The 13387-nt window shown below is 40.9% G+C and overlaps 2 protein-coding genes across 2 annotated transcripts; one reads left to right on the top strand and one right to left on the bottom strand.

Moving 5' to 3' along the window:
* Positions 1-651: 651 nt before the first annotated feature.
* mis18bp1 (MIS18 binding protein 1) lies at positions 652-6657 on the bottom strand. Its single transcript, XM_085257243.1, has 16 exons — positions 5715-6657; positions 5459-5596; positions 5060-5331; positions 4770-4843; positions 4478-4599; positions 4256-4346; positions 3979-4094; positions 3673-3839; positions 3523-3592; positions 2491-3439; positions 2235-2413; positions 1743-1876; positions 1512-1654; positions 1341-1428; positions 1194-1248; positions 652-1050 (listed from the first exon to the last, which is right to left on the bottom strand). Exons 1-16 carry the CDS (start codon positions 6541-6543, stop codon positions 947-949), a joined length of 3531 nt encoding a protein of 1176 aa, XP_085113369.1. The 5' UTR covers positions 6544-6657; the 3' UTR covers positions 652-946.
* A 1155-nt stretch (positions 6658-7812) lies between these two features.
* On the top strand, positions 7813-13383 carry LOC146552506 (serine protease HTRA2, mitochondrial-like). The gene is made up of 8 exons (XM_085256542.1): positions 7813-8519; positions 10588-10792; positions 10914-11108; positions 11223-11255; positions 11737-11845; positions 11983-12052; positions 12137-12232; positions 12782-13383. The coding sequence occupies exons 1-8, from the start codon at positions 8059-8061 to the stop codon at positions 12945-12947; spliced, it is 1335 nt and encodes a 444-aa protein (XP_085112668.1). The 5' UTR covers positions 7813-8058; the 3' UTR covers positions 12948-13383.
* Positions 13384-13387: the final 4 nt, after the last annotated feature.

Here is a 13387-nt window from a genome sequence, read left to right on the forward strand (position 1 = left end):
CTGGGGCTCCCATGATGCACTTTTTCTTCTTGACTCACTATGTGTTTATACGCCACTCTCATTTAAATATTAGTTATAACTCTTTGGCTCTCTTCCAGTGTCTTTTTGTTCTGTTTCATTACCTCCAATCAGTCGCGACAGATGACTGACCGCCGTTCCGCTTGAGGTTTCTTCCTGTTAAAAGGAAGTTTTTCCTTCCCACTGTCATCAAGTGCTTGCTCATTGGGATCTGATTGTTGGGAGTTTTTCTGTATTACTGTAGGGTCTTTACCTTACAGTATAAAGCACACAGACAACTGTTGTTGTGATTTAATGCTATATAAATAAAACTGTACTGAACTGAATTTTAATCAGTGGTGTTAAGGATCTTGTCATAATTATGAATGTGGACAGTACCATGTGGAAGCATTACTGAAGCAGTGTGAAATCGTCTTGACAAAGAACAGAATAAAAGGCAGCCAAAAGAAAGTGTTGAATTTCCTTCAGGAAGCCTGTAGAACTCATCCTGAAGACTACTTGAGCACATCAACACCAACAACCTCTGTGCAACTAAAGCATAAAACAATAATTAACAATGGGGGAAAAAAAGGTTTATTATAAGTAACCCTTTGGTATATAAAAAAAAAAAAATGCAGATACACAAAAACTATATTTACAAGGATGTACTGCAAGACAGCAGCAGTTCTTTTTTTATTCTCTATTAAAATTGATTTTACATTTGCAACTATTAAATGTAGACCACATTGTCTCAACACAAAAATATTTATACGTTACAATATTGGAAGTTATGTACATTGAAGTGGTGAGGAAGACTGGCAACAGATGTTTGGCTGTTCATGTCTCAAGGTGGGGGGATCCCACCTTTCCTCTGCTAATTTTGACTCATTTGAAGAATTTCAGATTTAAAAATAAAATGAACAACATGACATTTCATTTCTGGCTTTGATCAGTCGTTATCTGAGAAGTAGAAATCCTCCTCCTCTTCTTCACTTTCAGACAGCACCTCATTGTTTCCAGGGAACATCTCCCAAACCACGAATGTATCGTTTTCTAGTGCAAAAGAGGGGAAAAATAAATAAAACAGGTGGTCAAAGACAAAAAACCAAAACTCTACCTGTAAAGTTATGAACTCTTTTCCTTTTATCTATATATTCCTTTTGTACAACTGTTACCTAATTCTTAAGGACACTTACCCGTGTTGCCACATCTTCTCATTTTTCTTTTAGCTGATGGTGTGGGTGTGAATCTCTGAAAGTCAAAAGAAATACAGTGTTGTGTGAAACAAACTTCCATGATGAAAAATGTCACAAATTACGCCCAATCTGTTAGGAAAGAAGTACCTTTGAAGGAAGTGGGAGCTTGCAGGCGTTAAACTGATTTTTTTTAATCCTCTTCTGCAGTTGATACACGTACTTATCGTCATTGTCCCTTTAAAATCGAGGCAAAAATTAAGTGAAAACGTTGTTTTCCTGCACTCATCTCATTTCAGGTTAGAACAGACGTTCGCCCACCTGTTTGGAGAACCCATCATGCCTGGAGTGATATGCAGACACTGAGGAGTCTTTACTTCAGGGAAACGTGCCGACATTGGGGTCAAGGGTTCCAGATCCGACACTGCCAAGTCTTCTTCGTCCTCGGAACACAAGGAAGGGAGCTGCGTGTCGAGGCACGGTCAAGAGGAATGGTTAGTTGTTGTTTAGTGTAACGACTACTCATAAAAATCCTGTGAAAGGGAGACAAACCTCAAAGCGCTTGTTCTGCATGTATTCAGAGCTGAAAACGTCATCAACATTGTCCCTGGGCATAGTCTCCAAAAACTGACGCACTTGCTGTTTTCTCTTTAGGGTTCCCACTCGGGCTGATATCACAGGATGATCTGTAACCAAACACAGGCAGATAGGCATCACCGGCTAAGGCTATATAAGGGTGCTAAATTTGTGTATACTTTGTTCAAATCTGTGTAACAAAACAAGCTCTAGACTGTATTTAAATTTTAAAGAATTTATTACTCAAAGAGAAAACAGTAGATCAATAATGAAGGTACCTGTTGGCTGTATGCATGAGATTGTCCCATTTTACTTAAAGAGTATAATGGGACACAAAGTAGTGAATAGTGAAGTAATACTTTTCAATGCTGGAAAAATATCCCTCAAAGTTATTAATGAAACACCTTAAAATGGTACACAAATGAACTAACTTGCACAGTCGACATCCCAGAAGTGTCTATTCCCTACCTGGAGCTTGGGGCGGCTCAACCTTTTTCTTTTTGGGTTTCGTGGCTTTCTTAGCAGGACTGTACGATGCTCCCTGGGATGTGTGCTGGCTGTGGCACTCTTCTGCAGAACGGGTTCCCACCATCCGTGCTACCTTTGCCCAGTAATTTGCCATGTGCTTAGGATAGTAAGACACAGCCCTGGCAAACAGAACATAGAAAAACACGATTATAACCACAAGAGAGCGACAAGGCTTTACTGCGGATACAAAACTCACTCTTGTAGTCTCATCAGCTCTGCCTCTGTCCACTTATCCTCATCGTGCTCCGGCGGTATGCTGCCCTCGTTCGTACTGTGTTTCTTGCTGGATTGCGTGGGCGCAGCCAAAGTCTTTGTGGGTGCTGGTGCTCTGGTGCATTTGCTTGACTTGTGTTTTGGTTTGTGCCTCATCAAGTTATCTGAATCCTCTGACTTGGTGGATGAGGACCCATGTTTTGGCTGAGGCCTGCTACGAGCATTTCTACTGCTTTTACTGTGCGCTCCTTTCCTTTCCCTCCGTTTCCTTGTGGGTAACTCATTGTCCGATGACAGATTCTGGGATGTTTCATCATTCACTGGGGGAGATTCTAGGGGATTTGTGATCCGTTTTCTTGTATTTACTCTTTTTGTAGGCCTGCGAGTGGCATGTGACCCATATTTTTGGGACTTCAGTGCTGAATGCTCTCTGTTATCTTTTTCCTCTTCAGATCCTGGTGAGTTGTTTGTGGCAGAGCTGTGGCTCGACTTTGACTCCCTGTGAGTGCTCCTGCTGTCTTTACTGTGTCCTTGCTTCTTCCTCTTAATAGATAACTCATCATCTGATGACAGATGCTGTAATGTTTTAACTGAAGGAGTTTCTGGGGAATTTATGACAGCCTGTTTACTTTTAGATAATCTTGCTGAAGCACTACAGCTGCCCTGTGACTGTTTCTGTGATCTCTGTGCTGAAGACTTTTCATTATCACTGTGGTGTTTTAGGACAGTGTCCACATGTAGTTCTCTTTCTTTAGCAGGACACTTTTGGCCAGACCTTGTTATTCTTCCTGCCCCCTCCTCAGGGCTTATTAGTAGCTCTGCAGCAGGTTCGAGAAAATCAGAGTGATTCCTGTCTGGTTTAGCCTTGACTCTGTTGCGTCTGTGAAGAGGAGCCTTGACCTTCCTCAGTAGTACTGATGCCTCCTTTTCACCTAGGATCAGAGAACACAGTTTTATGCAACATGTACTTTAAAATCTCACACTGCTATGACTAAAGCTCCAAGAGCGTCTTTACCTTCACTGCAGGGCAAGAACACACGGACGGGCTCCTGCGACATCCCTGTAGACAATGTTGTATTGACCTCCTGTGGAATATCAAAATGAATATAGTTGAAGTAACTCACCCTTAATTATAACACACACAAGCCCAACTTTAGGTGCTTACAGAGTTGCAGATGGAGGTATTATAACATTCATGGATGGTAACGTTCATGAACGCATCTAGAATGACGCGCCCTCCTTTCCAGTACTCCAAAGGTGGTTTGATTACTCGACCGCTTCGAGACACTTTCATGCTAGAGGAGGGGGCACCCATGGGAGGGCAGGATTCAGCTAGAGAGAATTAACAGAGAAAGTAAAATTACTTTATTGTAAAAACAAAAACAACAACAATTTATTCATGCCCCCAAATCCACTAAAAACAAACAAACAAACAAAAAAACACGTCACCAGGTTTGTATCGTGTACTTACATGTCATAAAGGAAGTTTGCTGGTTCAAAGAACTGTTGATGAGGGAGGCCTCCGATTTTTGCTTCGATTTGATACCACTACTTTCACTTTTCTTCTGTCTTCCTCTGCCTTGGTTGCTACAGGAAAACAAAATTTAGGTCTTAACCAAGCCCAAAGGTGTAAAACAACCAATCTAAACAAATTATACAAAAAATAATTAATTTAGTCACAATCCCCCTGCAAAAACAAACACAATATATTGACCGCAAGAGCAGGGATGTGAAATTAGTGTTCTTACTCTCTCGACTCTGTCAGCATCTTGTTGTAAAGCGCCTTCCAGTCAGGAGGAAAACCCTTTTCAAACTTTTTCAAAAACCACCTGGGAAACTCTGGGAAAAAAGAAAGAGTAAATCCATGTAATACCATGCATAGGACTCTCTCTATACAGCTTTGCTTCACCCTTTTATCCATTTTTAATTTCTTCCCACGCACAATTGGAAAAAGGTTCAAGTCAGCTTACCGGGTTCAACTTTCAAGTTCATCTTCCCAACCAGGATGTAAACCCTGCCGGAGACGGTCTTTATCATAGAATTAGAAACCCTGTGCATGATGACGTTACTGTTCCATGGTATGTTGTCTTCCCTGGGAGGAAATGACCAGCAGTTAACTATGAACCTCATTAAAATCTTTTGGATGAAACCAAAAAAATGTCTAAGTCTAATGTCTAAATGTCTATCAAATGAGAAAAGCAACCTGACATCATGTCATTCTCCTCATTCACAAAGTTCAAAATTACATCAAACAACACTTACCCGTGGATTCCATCAACAAAGAGGCCCTTGCTGTTCTTCCTCAGGAACCACTTTTTGAGATAAATCACACTCTCCTACCAAAGGAGGGAAACAAGGGGACAATGATGAACCAGAGAAAACTTGTATAGGGAAATGCAAACTGCCGCTGACCTACTTTTTCAATTTGCTCTTGAAATGTAAATGTATCAGTAACTGTTTTTCTTCAAACAGCTGGAGTTTTCAGGCTCAACCGACACAAGGCCTGCCATTTGTTCACTTATATTTCATTAAGAGGCATTTGTTTTACTCACGCTGGGGAATGTTGCTTGCTTAGGCCACTTGTTGCACTTGAACACAGTCTCTTGTCTCTTCGGAATCAAGATCTTCGGAGAATTGAGCACGAGCGGGTCTTCGAGCAAAACGGGCTTCGATGACACAGCCGAGGTCAGAGCGTCAGCTGACTCTGATATGTGCCGGCTTACAGGAACATCACTTTCTGAGGTGTTTGTAAACACATTGTCGCCCCTCTCACCAACACTGTGAGGTGTGGAGAGAGGGCTGTCTCCGGACTTAAGGGAGTTACCTATGGGAAAGATATTGTGCCATAAGCAAAGGTGTGTTGTGCACAGTGACCTGGGAAAACTCAAACTATATCTATAGAAACTGCTTAAACCGGATGTGCTGCTTTTTTAACACCATGGCACACTCACCTGCATTAAAGATGTCCCTCGTGGTATTGATAGCTTCATGAACTCCCCGCAGTTCCCTTTTGCTTTCTCTCTCCTTCATATAAGCAAACATCTTAGCTGGAGACATTATAGGAATTTTTTCCAAAACAACACCACAGCCTGTTTCAAAACAGAAGAAATATTTTATTATTATTCTATTGTAGGCGTCTACCAGGTGATTTCTATACACCTCTATATTCTGATGTAAGGTGGGGAAAGGCAGGAAAAAATGTCTCACGTCTCTCTGCCACGGATTTTCTTGGTGTAAACATGTCTTCGGGGATCCTCTCTGGTTGGTCAGTGGAGCATCCTTTGATGTTCATCCAGGTGCTGTGGGTGTTCTCCTCGCTGACAGCAGGGGCTTTCCTCTGCCGAGGCTGACATGTGAGTTCATTTCTCACCTCCTCAGTGCTGTTGGTGTTGACTTTGTTAAACTCCTGCTGCTCCCATTTTCTCTTCCTCAGCCTCTTCACCATGGGGGAAAAGGCACTGGCTGTAGACAGGGGTTTGTGGAGAGGAGCGCATTCTTCATCAGAAGCAATGCTCTTGCAGTCACTTTCGACAGGTTGAACCTTCAACGGAGTCGTGCTGGAGAGGATGAACTGATCCGCGTCTCTGACCTGAGGAGGTTCTTTGTGGATATGATTAGTCAGAAAGAGAGGGTGAGATATGGCTGTCGACTCCAGGAAACGTCTCTCGCTTCTTGTGCATCCAAGTCCCATTTCAACCACTGGAAGCGTTTCCTCCAAAGGTTTGCGGATAAAGTCTGAATACGAATACGGAGAGGTTTTCTGTGGACTCTTAATGGGCGAGAGAATCAAAGGCTGGGCTTCGTTGCCGAACCTCTGATTCTCATCGAACTCCTCGGTCACCCAGATCCTCTGCTGCTGCTTCCTGGGCGACTTTAAATTAACTCTGTACTCCTCTCGAGCGTTGTTCGGCGGACCGTTGTCGTCTTTTGCGCACATCGCTTCCTTTTGCACCTTGGATTTGAGCTTAGCAAAAACTTTGGCCGGAGATTCAAACTGCGTTTTTGTCTGTTGTAATAAATGAAAATACGAAGCCATGATTCTCGAGCTGAAGTTACCTGACTGTAGATCCGAGGCGTTAGCTAGCAGCTAACGAGCTAGCCCGCAAATTTTAAATTTCTCATCACCGCCGCCTTTGGCTCAAACCGTGTGACGTACTTTCACAACAAGTACGTCACTGCCGCTCATCTCTGGAGTTTTGTTTTTATGAATAAAACTTTATTTAAAAGTTTGAAAACGTATTCTTGCAGTCTGTAAGGTTTTTTTTTTTTTTTAATTTTTATTATTTAACACGAAAATACAAATAAATATGATACTTTTATTACTCACCAAAGGTTGAGCATGTAAAAAAAAAGTAAATAATAATAATAAATGGATAAACGAAGAACTATACATATATAATATTCAATATAATTCAATCTAAAAATGTCAATTAAATTTAAGACTAAAAAAATGATAACCAGTGTAATATGACTTCAGAAAAGTAACTGATAATTAATTTCTTTATGAAGAATTTTAAAAAAAGAAGATGACTCTTTCACGTGATACATACAGAAAACATAAATACATAATGTTAATTTCTTTCCCTTTGTAATTTTCCCCCCAAAAAATAATATTTGCTGTTGAGTTGATATATATATATATATATATATATATATATGTAGCAATGTAATTGATATGTTTGTGTATTTTAACTTATATTTGTTCTTTATCATGTAGTTTAAATTATTAAATTCTTCTAGTTTTACACACACATTCTATTCTCTTTAATTGTAGCCATGTATTACTCTAACCACTTTCCATTTGTGGATAAGAGCTCCCCAAGAGTAAAATCACTTAACTTAAAGTCTTTATTTGCATAGCAAATAATATAAAAAGATATATCAAATATTAGATTCAGACAGCTTTTCCTTAACTTTAAGGATTTATCTGTAAAAGCAATAATATTTTGGAAATTTTTATGTATTTAATTAATTTATATGTCATAATTCATAGGCCTAGCAACTTATCATACTTTCCATTGGTACTTGTACTTAAGGAGAATACTATAACGCAATTAGTATGCACAGGCCTTATTTATTGTACTCTTTTTATTGTACAGCGCTTTGTGACGGTTTTTCTGTAAAACGCGCTTAATAAATAAACTTTACTATCTTGATAACATGCATATACATGCAAAAATATGCAAAACCTGACCGTTTCTGTTGTAACTCACAGACAGTTTTGATTTTTTTTTTAACCCCTGCATTTTCTCCCCTGCAGAGGGCAGTAATGAGTAAAGAACCCACAAAAGTCCAGGGAGGAAAAAACAGCACCGAAGAAGAAGGTGCCTTACCACGCAGGCGCAATCTTAGTGACATTACCGTGTTGAGTGTGTTGTGCTAAAAATTAATAGGTGGAGAATTTTTTTTTGTATTTCCGTTATTCTGACTGGGCTAGATAACGGTACACTTTAAATGAAGGCGCGTGAATAACAGACTGCTGCAAACATTGGGATATAAAGTGCTTTTTGGCTGCCTTCAAACCGACGTTGAGCGAGTAAAGTGATGCAACATGGCAGCAGCGGCTGTCAATAGGGGCTTTCTTTCAGCATTAAGGACTCAAAGTTGGTGTCAGACCCGAGGACTTAACTCGTTAGCTGAGAGGACAACCAGTCGTGTCTCTGCTGTGATATGTAACCATGAGGCTGCAGGAGGACACACAAGCCTGGACAGGAGAGCTCAAGCTGGGGAGAGAAGAAGAAGAAACGGTCGGGACAGCAACAGAAGCTCCTCTTTGCTCACCTCTGTGTCGGTGGGTTTGGGGCTCTGTGGTGCGGTGCTTCTGGACACTGAAAAAGACCAAAAGGGGGACAAAGAATTGGCAATATCCCGGGGATTTCTCCAGCACATCCTCCCATCGGCTCAGTGCGCTTCTCCCTTCAAACCAGACAGCCCCCGATTTAAGTACAACTTCATTGCAGATGTGGTGGAAAAATCTGCTCCAGCTGTGGTGTACATTGAAATCGTGGGCAGGTGAGTTAACTAGAGGGGTGCCATTGACGGTAATAAATGTCAGTGAGTTTTTTTTCCTGTGTCTGCGTGTGACTTATTCGGTTATGTTCCTAAATCAAGATTTCAGACCGCTGTGAGAGCACACACTGGAGTTAAACACTCAGTCCCAGAAGCTGATCTTGCTTGCCCGGACATGTACCAGAAAACACGAGAAAAGGGTCTTGTTTGTCTGTTTGTTTTTGTTTTGTTTTGTTTATTACAGATGTAACAGAAAAGGACCCAAAGCATTTGTGATTTTATTTTCAAAAAACATCATCAGCTGCTGATATACTTTAGCAGTGGATAGTCTTGTTTTTATCAGTAAGTGGAATCAGGTAAAGTCCTGACAGTCAATCCCCACCTTTACTTTTTGTGTCACAATAACCTTTTACTGTGTGTGTTTAACTTGAGCAACAGTTCTCATAAAGGAGATCTGCTTTTACCTATTTTCAGTCCAGTCCTTTTACCTGACCTTTTTCCTGAAGAGTTTTTCTTTTTTCTTTTTATTGTTGGTTAAGCTACGTAATGCTGACTGATGAAGCTGAAGTAAGATTAAAAAGGCACTTAACTCACTGGAGGAATAATGGACAACTTGCCTGAGAACCAGTTTTTGAATTGTGTTTTTAGGCACTTTGTTAATGCAGCTTGTCAAAAAAACACATAGTTTTTTTTTTTCTTTAACTGAATCTATGCAAAATGCCAAAGATAAGAGTTTGAAAAGCATGAAGTAGTATTTTTGAATCAAGATGACTCCAAAAAGGTATTAGCTGAAAAATATGTCTGTGAAGGTTCTCAGTCATCCAGGTCATCGTTGTCTAAGGAGCTTGGAAAGAAAAGCGTCTGGACTTCTTTAAGTTACTTGAAGACGTTTCACCTCTCATCCGAGAAGCTTCTTCAGTTCTAAGGTCAAATGGTGGAGAGTCCCAGATATAAACCTAGTGGGAGTGACCCCCCACAGAGGGACAAAAGGACCCCCTGATGATCCTCTAATCGCCTGAGCCAAGGTGTGAAACTGGATGTGGGTCCCAATCAGCCAGAGTTTCGGGTGTGTTCATTGTGAAACCTGGCCCCACCTTATCATGGGCCAGGTTTCACAATGAACTCATTTTTGTCCACACCCAGTTTCACACCTTGGCTCAGGCGATTAGAGGATCATCAGGGGGTCCTTTTGTCCCTCTGTGGGGGGATTCTCCCACTAGGTTTATATCTGGGACTCTCCACCATTTGACCTTAGAACTGAAGAAGCTTCTCGGATGAGAGGTGAAACGTCTTCAAGCAACTTAAAGAAGTCCCGACGCTTTTCTTTGCAAGCTCCTTTGACTATTAGCTGAAAACATGACACATCTCAGCAGTGCGTCCTTAAAAAAATTGAGGAACCTGGACAAGTGGAGGACGTTTCCTTTTTTCTTTTTTTTTCTTTTTTAAAGAAGAAGTGACAGGCCTGTCTAACAGTCTGTCTAAATAAAATTCAAAAGAAGACAAAATCCAGCAAAAAACCTGACACAAGACCTGAGAGATGCATCTTTAAAACACAGTGCACTGCATTTCAGCCTGTGATGTTGGGGATGTCAAAACTTATGCAATCGCAAACAGAAAAGTAGCGTCAGATCTTGATGCTACATGCTACATCTGCCAATCCATCTTTTGATTGGTGACAGCTCTATTTTTTTATTTTTTTTATTTTTTTCAGTATCACAATGATGTCAAACAAAATCAAGCATATCTGGGTAGAAAAACAAAGACTATTACTGAAAACTACAAAAATGATTACAAGAGAACTTGGAGTGTGTTGATGAATGAAGGTGATCACACCAAATATTGACTTTAAAACTAATTAGAACTGTACAAACACCGTTTTTGCCTCATATACCGTTACTCTATGTTTGCACATGTTTCAGTAAAAACAAGGAACTTATATTCCTTTTTCCTAGACACACATAAAGAAATGAGGGGTGGCTCAAGACTTTTGCACAATACGGTATCTCCTGCCATATAAACTGACCCTGAGAAACCAGGGTCAGTAAGATAAGCTGCATTTACTTCTTTACAGACACCCGTTCTCAGGACGAGAGGTCCCAGTGTCAAACGGCTCCGGTTTTATCATCAGCAGCGATGGTCTCATCATCACCAATGCCCACGTTGTAGCCAACAAGCGAGGCGTCCGTGTGAAGCTCACCAATGGAGAGACGTACAATGCCATCGTGCAGGATGTCGACCCTGTGGCGGACATCGCCACCATCAAAATCTCTGCAAGGGTGAGCAAGAAAATACAGGCCAGTCTCAGTGAAAGGAGCTAAACTAGCATGTGTGCTTTCACCACAGACAGAGAAACACAGAGCTTTATTTCAGATGCTCTTTCTCTCCCCTGACATGCAGAACCCGTTACCCACTCTCACACTCAGCCAGTCGTCTGACATCCGACAGGGAGAGTTTGTGGTTGCCATGGGAAGCCCATTTTCGTTACAAAATACAATCACATCGGGGATTGTCAGCTCAGTGCAGAGAGGCAGTAAGGAGCTGGGCCTGTCCAACTCCAACATGGAGTACATACAGACCGATGCAACCATTGATGTGAGTACTTGAATAGAATATATTTAAACTGGAATATGTTGATAGTGTATTTTCAGTGACTCAGGCATCTCCTGTCGTGTTTCTAAATGCCACATTTGACTAATTGTTTTTCAGTTTGGAAATTCTGGAGGTCCCCTCATTAATCTGGTGAGTCACAAGTCCTGTTTGTGTGTCTCACTCTCACACACTCACTCTCTCTCTCTCTCTTTGTGATGCAATACAGTGGCAAAACCATTGCGTTGCAGCCTGTTTCCGATTGATGTATTCTAGTCTATTGAAGTGTTTATTTTAAGTCACACAGCATGCAGTGCTGGAATTAAAGTGCTCTCCAGTAAGTAGTCATAAAATGTGCCTTGATTTCAGCCACAGGTATATACAAACACATGCTGATTGGGCTAACACCACAGAAACTAAAACCATGATAATACTTTGAGTGTTTACTGAGCACACCCATTAAACACTCAGTGTCCTGGTGAAAGAAGTGTGGGGTTGATGTGCGATTAGCCCGAACAATTTAAATGGCCAAGTCATCTCAGTTGATGATGCGCCAGGTGTTTGTTGACTAAATGTTGTTGGATCTGATCTCATAGTTCCGCAAATCAGAGTGCCTTATCTCTCCTTTTATTAGGATGGTGAAGTCATTGGTATAAACACCATTAAGGTTACCGCTGGCATCTCCTTTGCAATTCCGTCTGATCGTGTGAGGCTTTTTCTGGAGAAAGCAGCCAAAAGAAAAAGTAAGAAAACGATCAAGAATCAAAAGCAATGCATCGCATCTTTTTATGTGGCTTTCTACCTCATGGTGTTATAAAAAATATGTTAGAAAACCTGCAGTCTTTCATGAAGTTCACACATCTTTTCTCACCTCTCCCAGGCACTTGGTTTCATAAGGATGAGACGAAGCAGCGGTACATTGGTGTTATAATGCTGACGCTGACGCAGAGGTAAATGTAGCGAGCGATGCCCCGTTAGAGCAGCAGTGCGCAGTGTTTGATCTAAAACAAGGTGTTTTCTGTGTGTTCCTTTAGGATCATTGCTGAGCTGAGGTTGAGAGACTCATCTTTTCCGGATGTGACTCACGGTATCCTGATTCACAGGGTAATCAAGGGCTCTCCAGCTTACAGGTAAGCATAAAGGATGCTTCTTCTTTCAGCTCCTCAAGTTCAGCAACTTATATTGAGGTTGCTTTAATCTAATACATGTGTTTGTGGTTGTAATTAAGATGCAGGCATATGTGAGATGTTTGTACAGACTTATAGTGACTTGGTGCACACAGAATAAATTTTTACTTTTGTCATTATTGCTGTATTAAGGGGAATTTACAGTGGCCCTGAGGGTTCAAATGCATAGCAACTTAAGAAAGCACCAGGAAATAGATGAAAAACACAAAGTCGAAGTTGAATGAAACACAGTAAATGTAGACAAAAAAATCTCACAAAACACAATGTTTTTGGGGACACAATGTGACGGACAACTGCAGAAGTGACAGAAACCAAAACGTGCGAAGGATTGCACTGAGACATCAGGATTCATCTGTGTGAAGAAAAGGCAAAGTTATGTGTGTGTTAATAGCAGGATTCATAACTGAAGAGGGTCTTTTTGTTTTTAAAGCTGTAGATATACGTTATACGTTTGTTTTTGTTGGTATATAATTGTCGTATGTCTTGTTTCAGAGCTGGCATGCAAGCCGGAGACATTGTGCTGGAGATAAACGGGGCCAAGGTGAACACCTCAGAGGAGATCTATGAGGCCGTCCGCAGCAGCGACAAAATCACTATGCAGGTGCAGCGAGGACAAGAGATACTCCGCCTTCACATAACTCCCGATTATATAGATTAATGCAAACTGCATTATTTCATGTCAGCCGCTGGACAGAATGAGTTGTTAGCTTGTGTACACCAGAAAACTGTGAAACCTTACAGTGACTGTGTTCAAAAGAAAATGTTTGCTGTTTAATAAATTAGATTTTATGTAAAAGTTTTCTTATATTCTCCAGTATTTCACTAACATTTGGAGAGGTGTCAGCTTACAGTGAATGTGTAGGCATTTTAGCCATAGTAAGTGTTACCTGTTTAAAACTACACTGGTGCAGTCTTCATGGTGCCATTTTTCATTAAATGATAAAAGCCATGCTCACTGTTTATTCACGGAGGGGTTCTTAGTGAATTCTACCTCTTCTTTCTTACTTATTGCTCAGAGTAGCCAAACTTGTGTCTCTTGTAATGATTTGTGTCCAAAATGCATTATTTGTAAAATAAAAGCTCACGGAGCCTGAGAGG

Source organism: Mchenga conophoros, linkage group LG19, assembly GCF_057382185.1.
Source record: "Mchenga conophoros isolate Kocher_MC1m ecotype Shallow Benthic linkage group LG19, M_conophoros_male_GT1.1, whole genome shotgun sequence".
In the NCBI taxonomy this organism is placed as follows: domain Eukaryota; kingdom Metazoa; phylum Chordata; class Actinopteri; order Cichliformes; family Cichlidae; genus Mchenga; species Mchenga conophoros.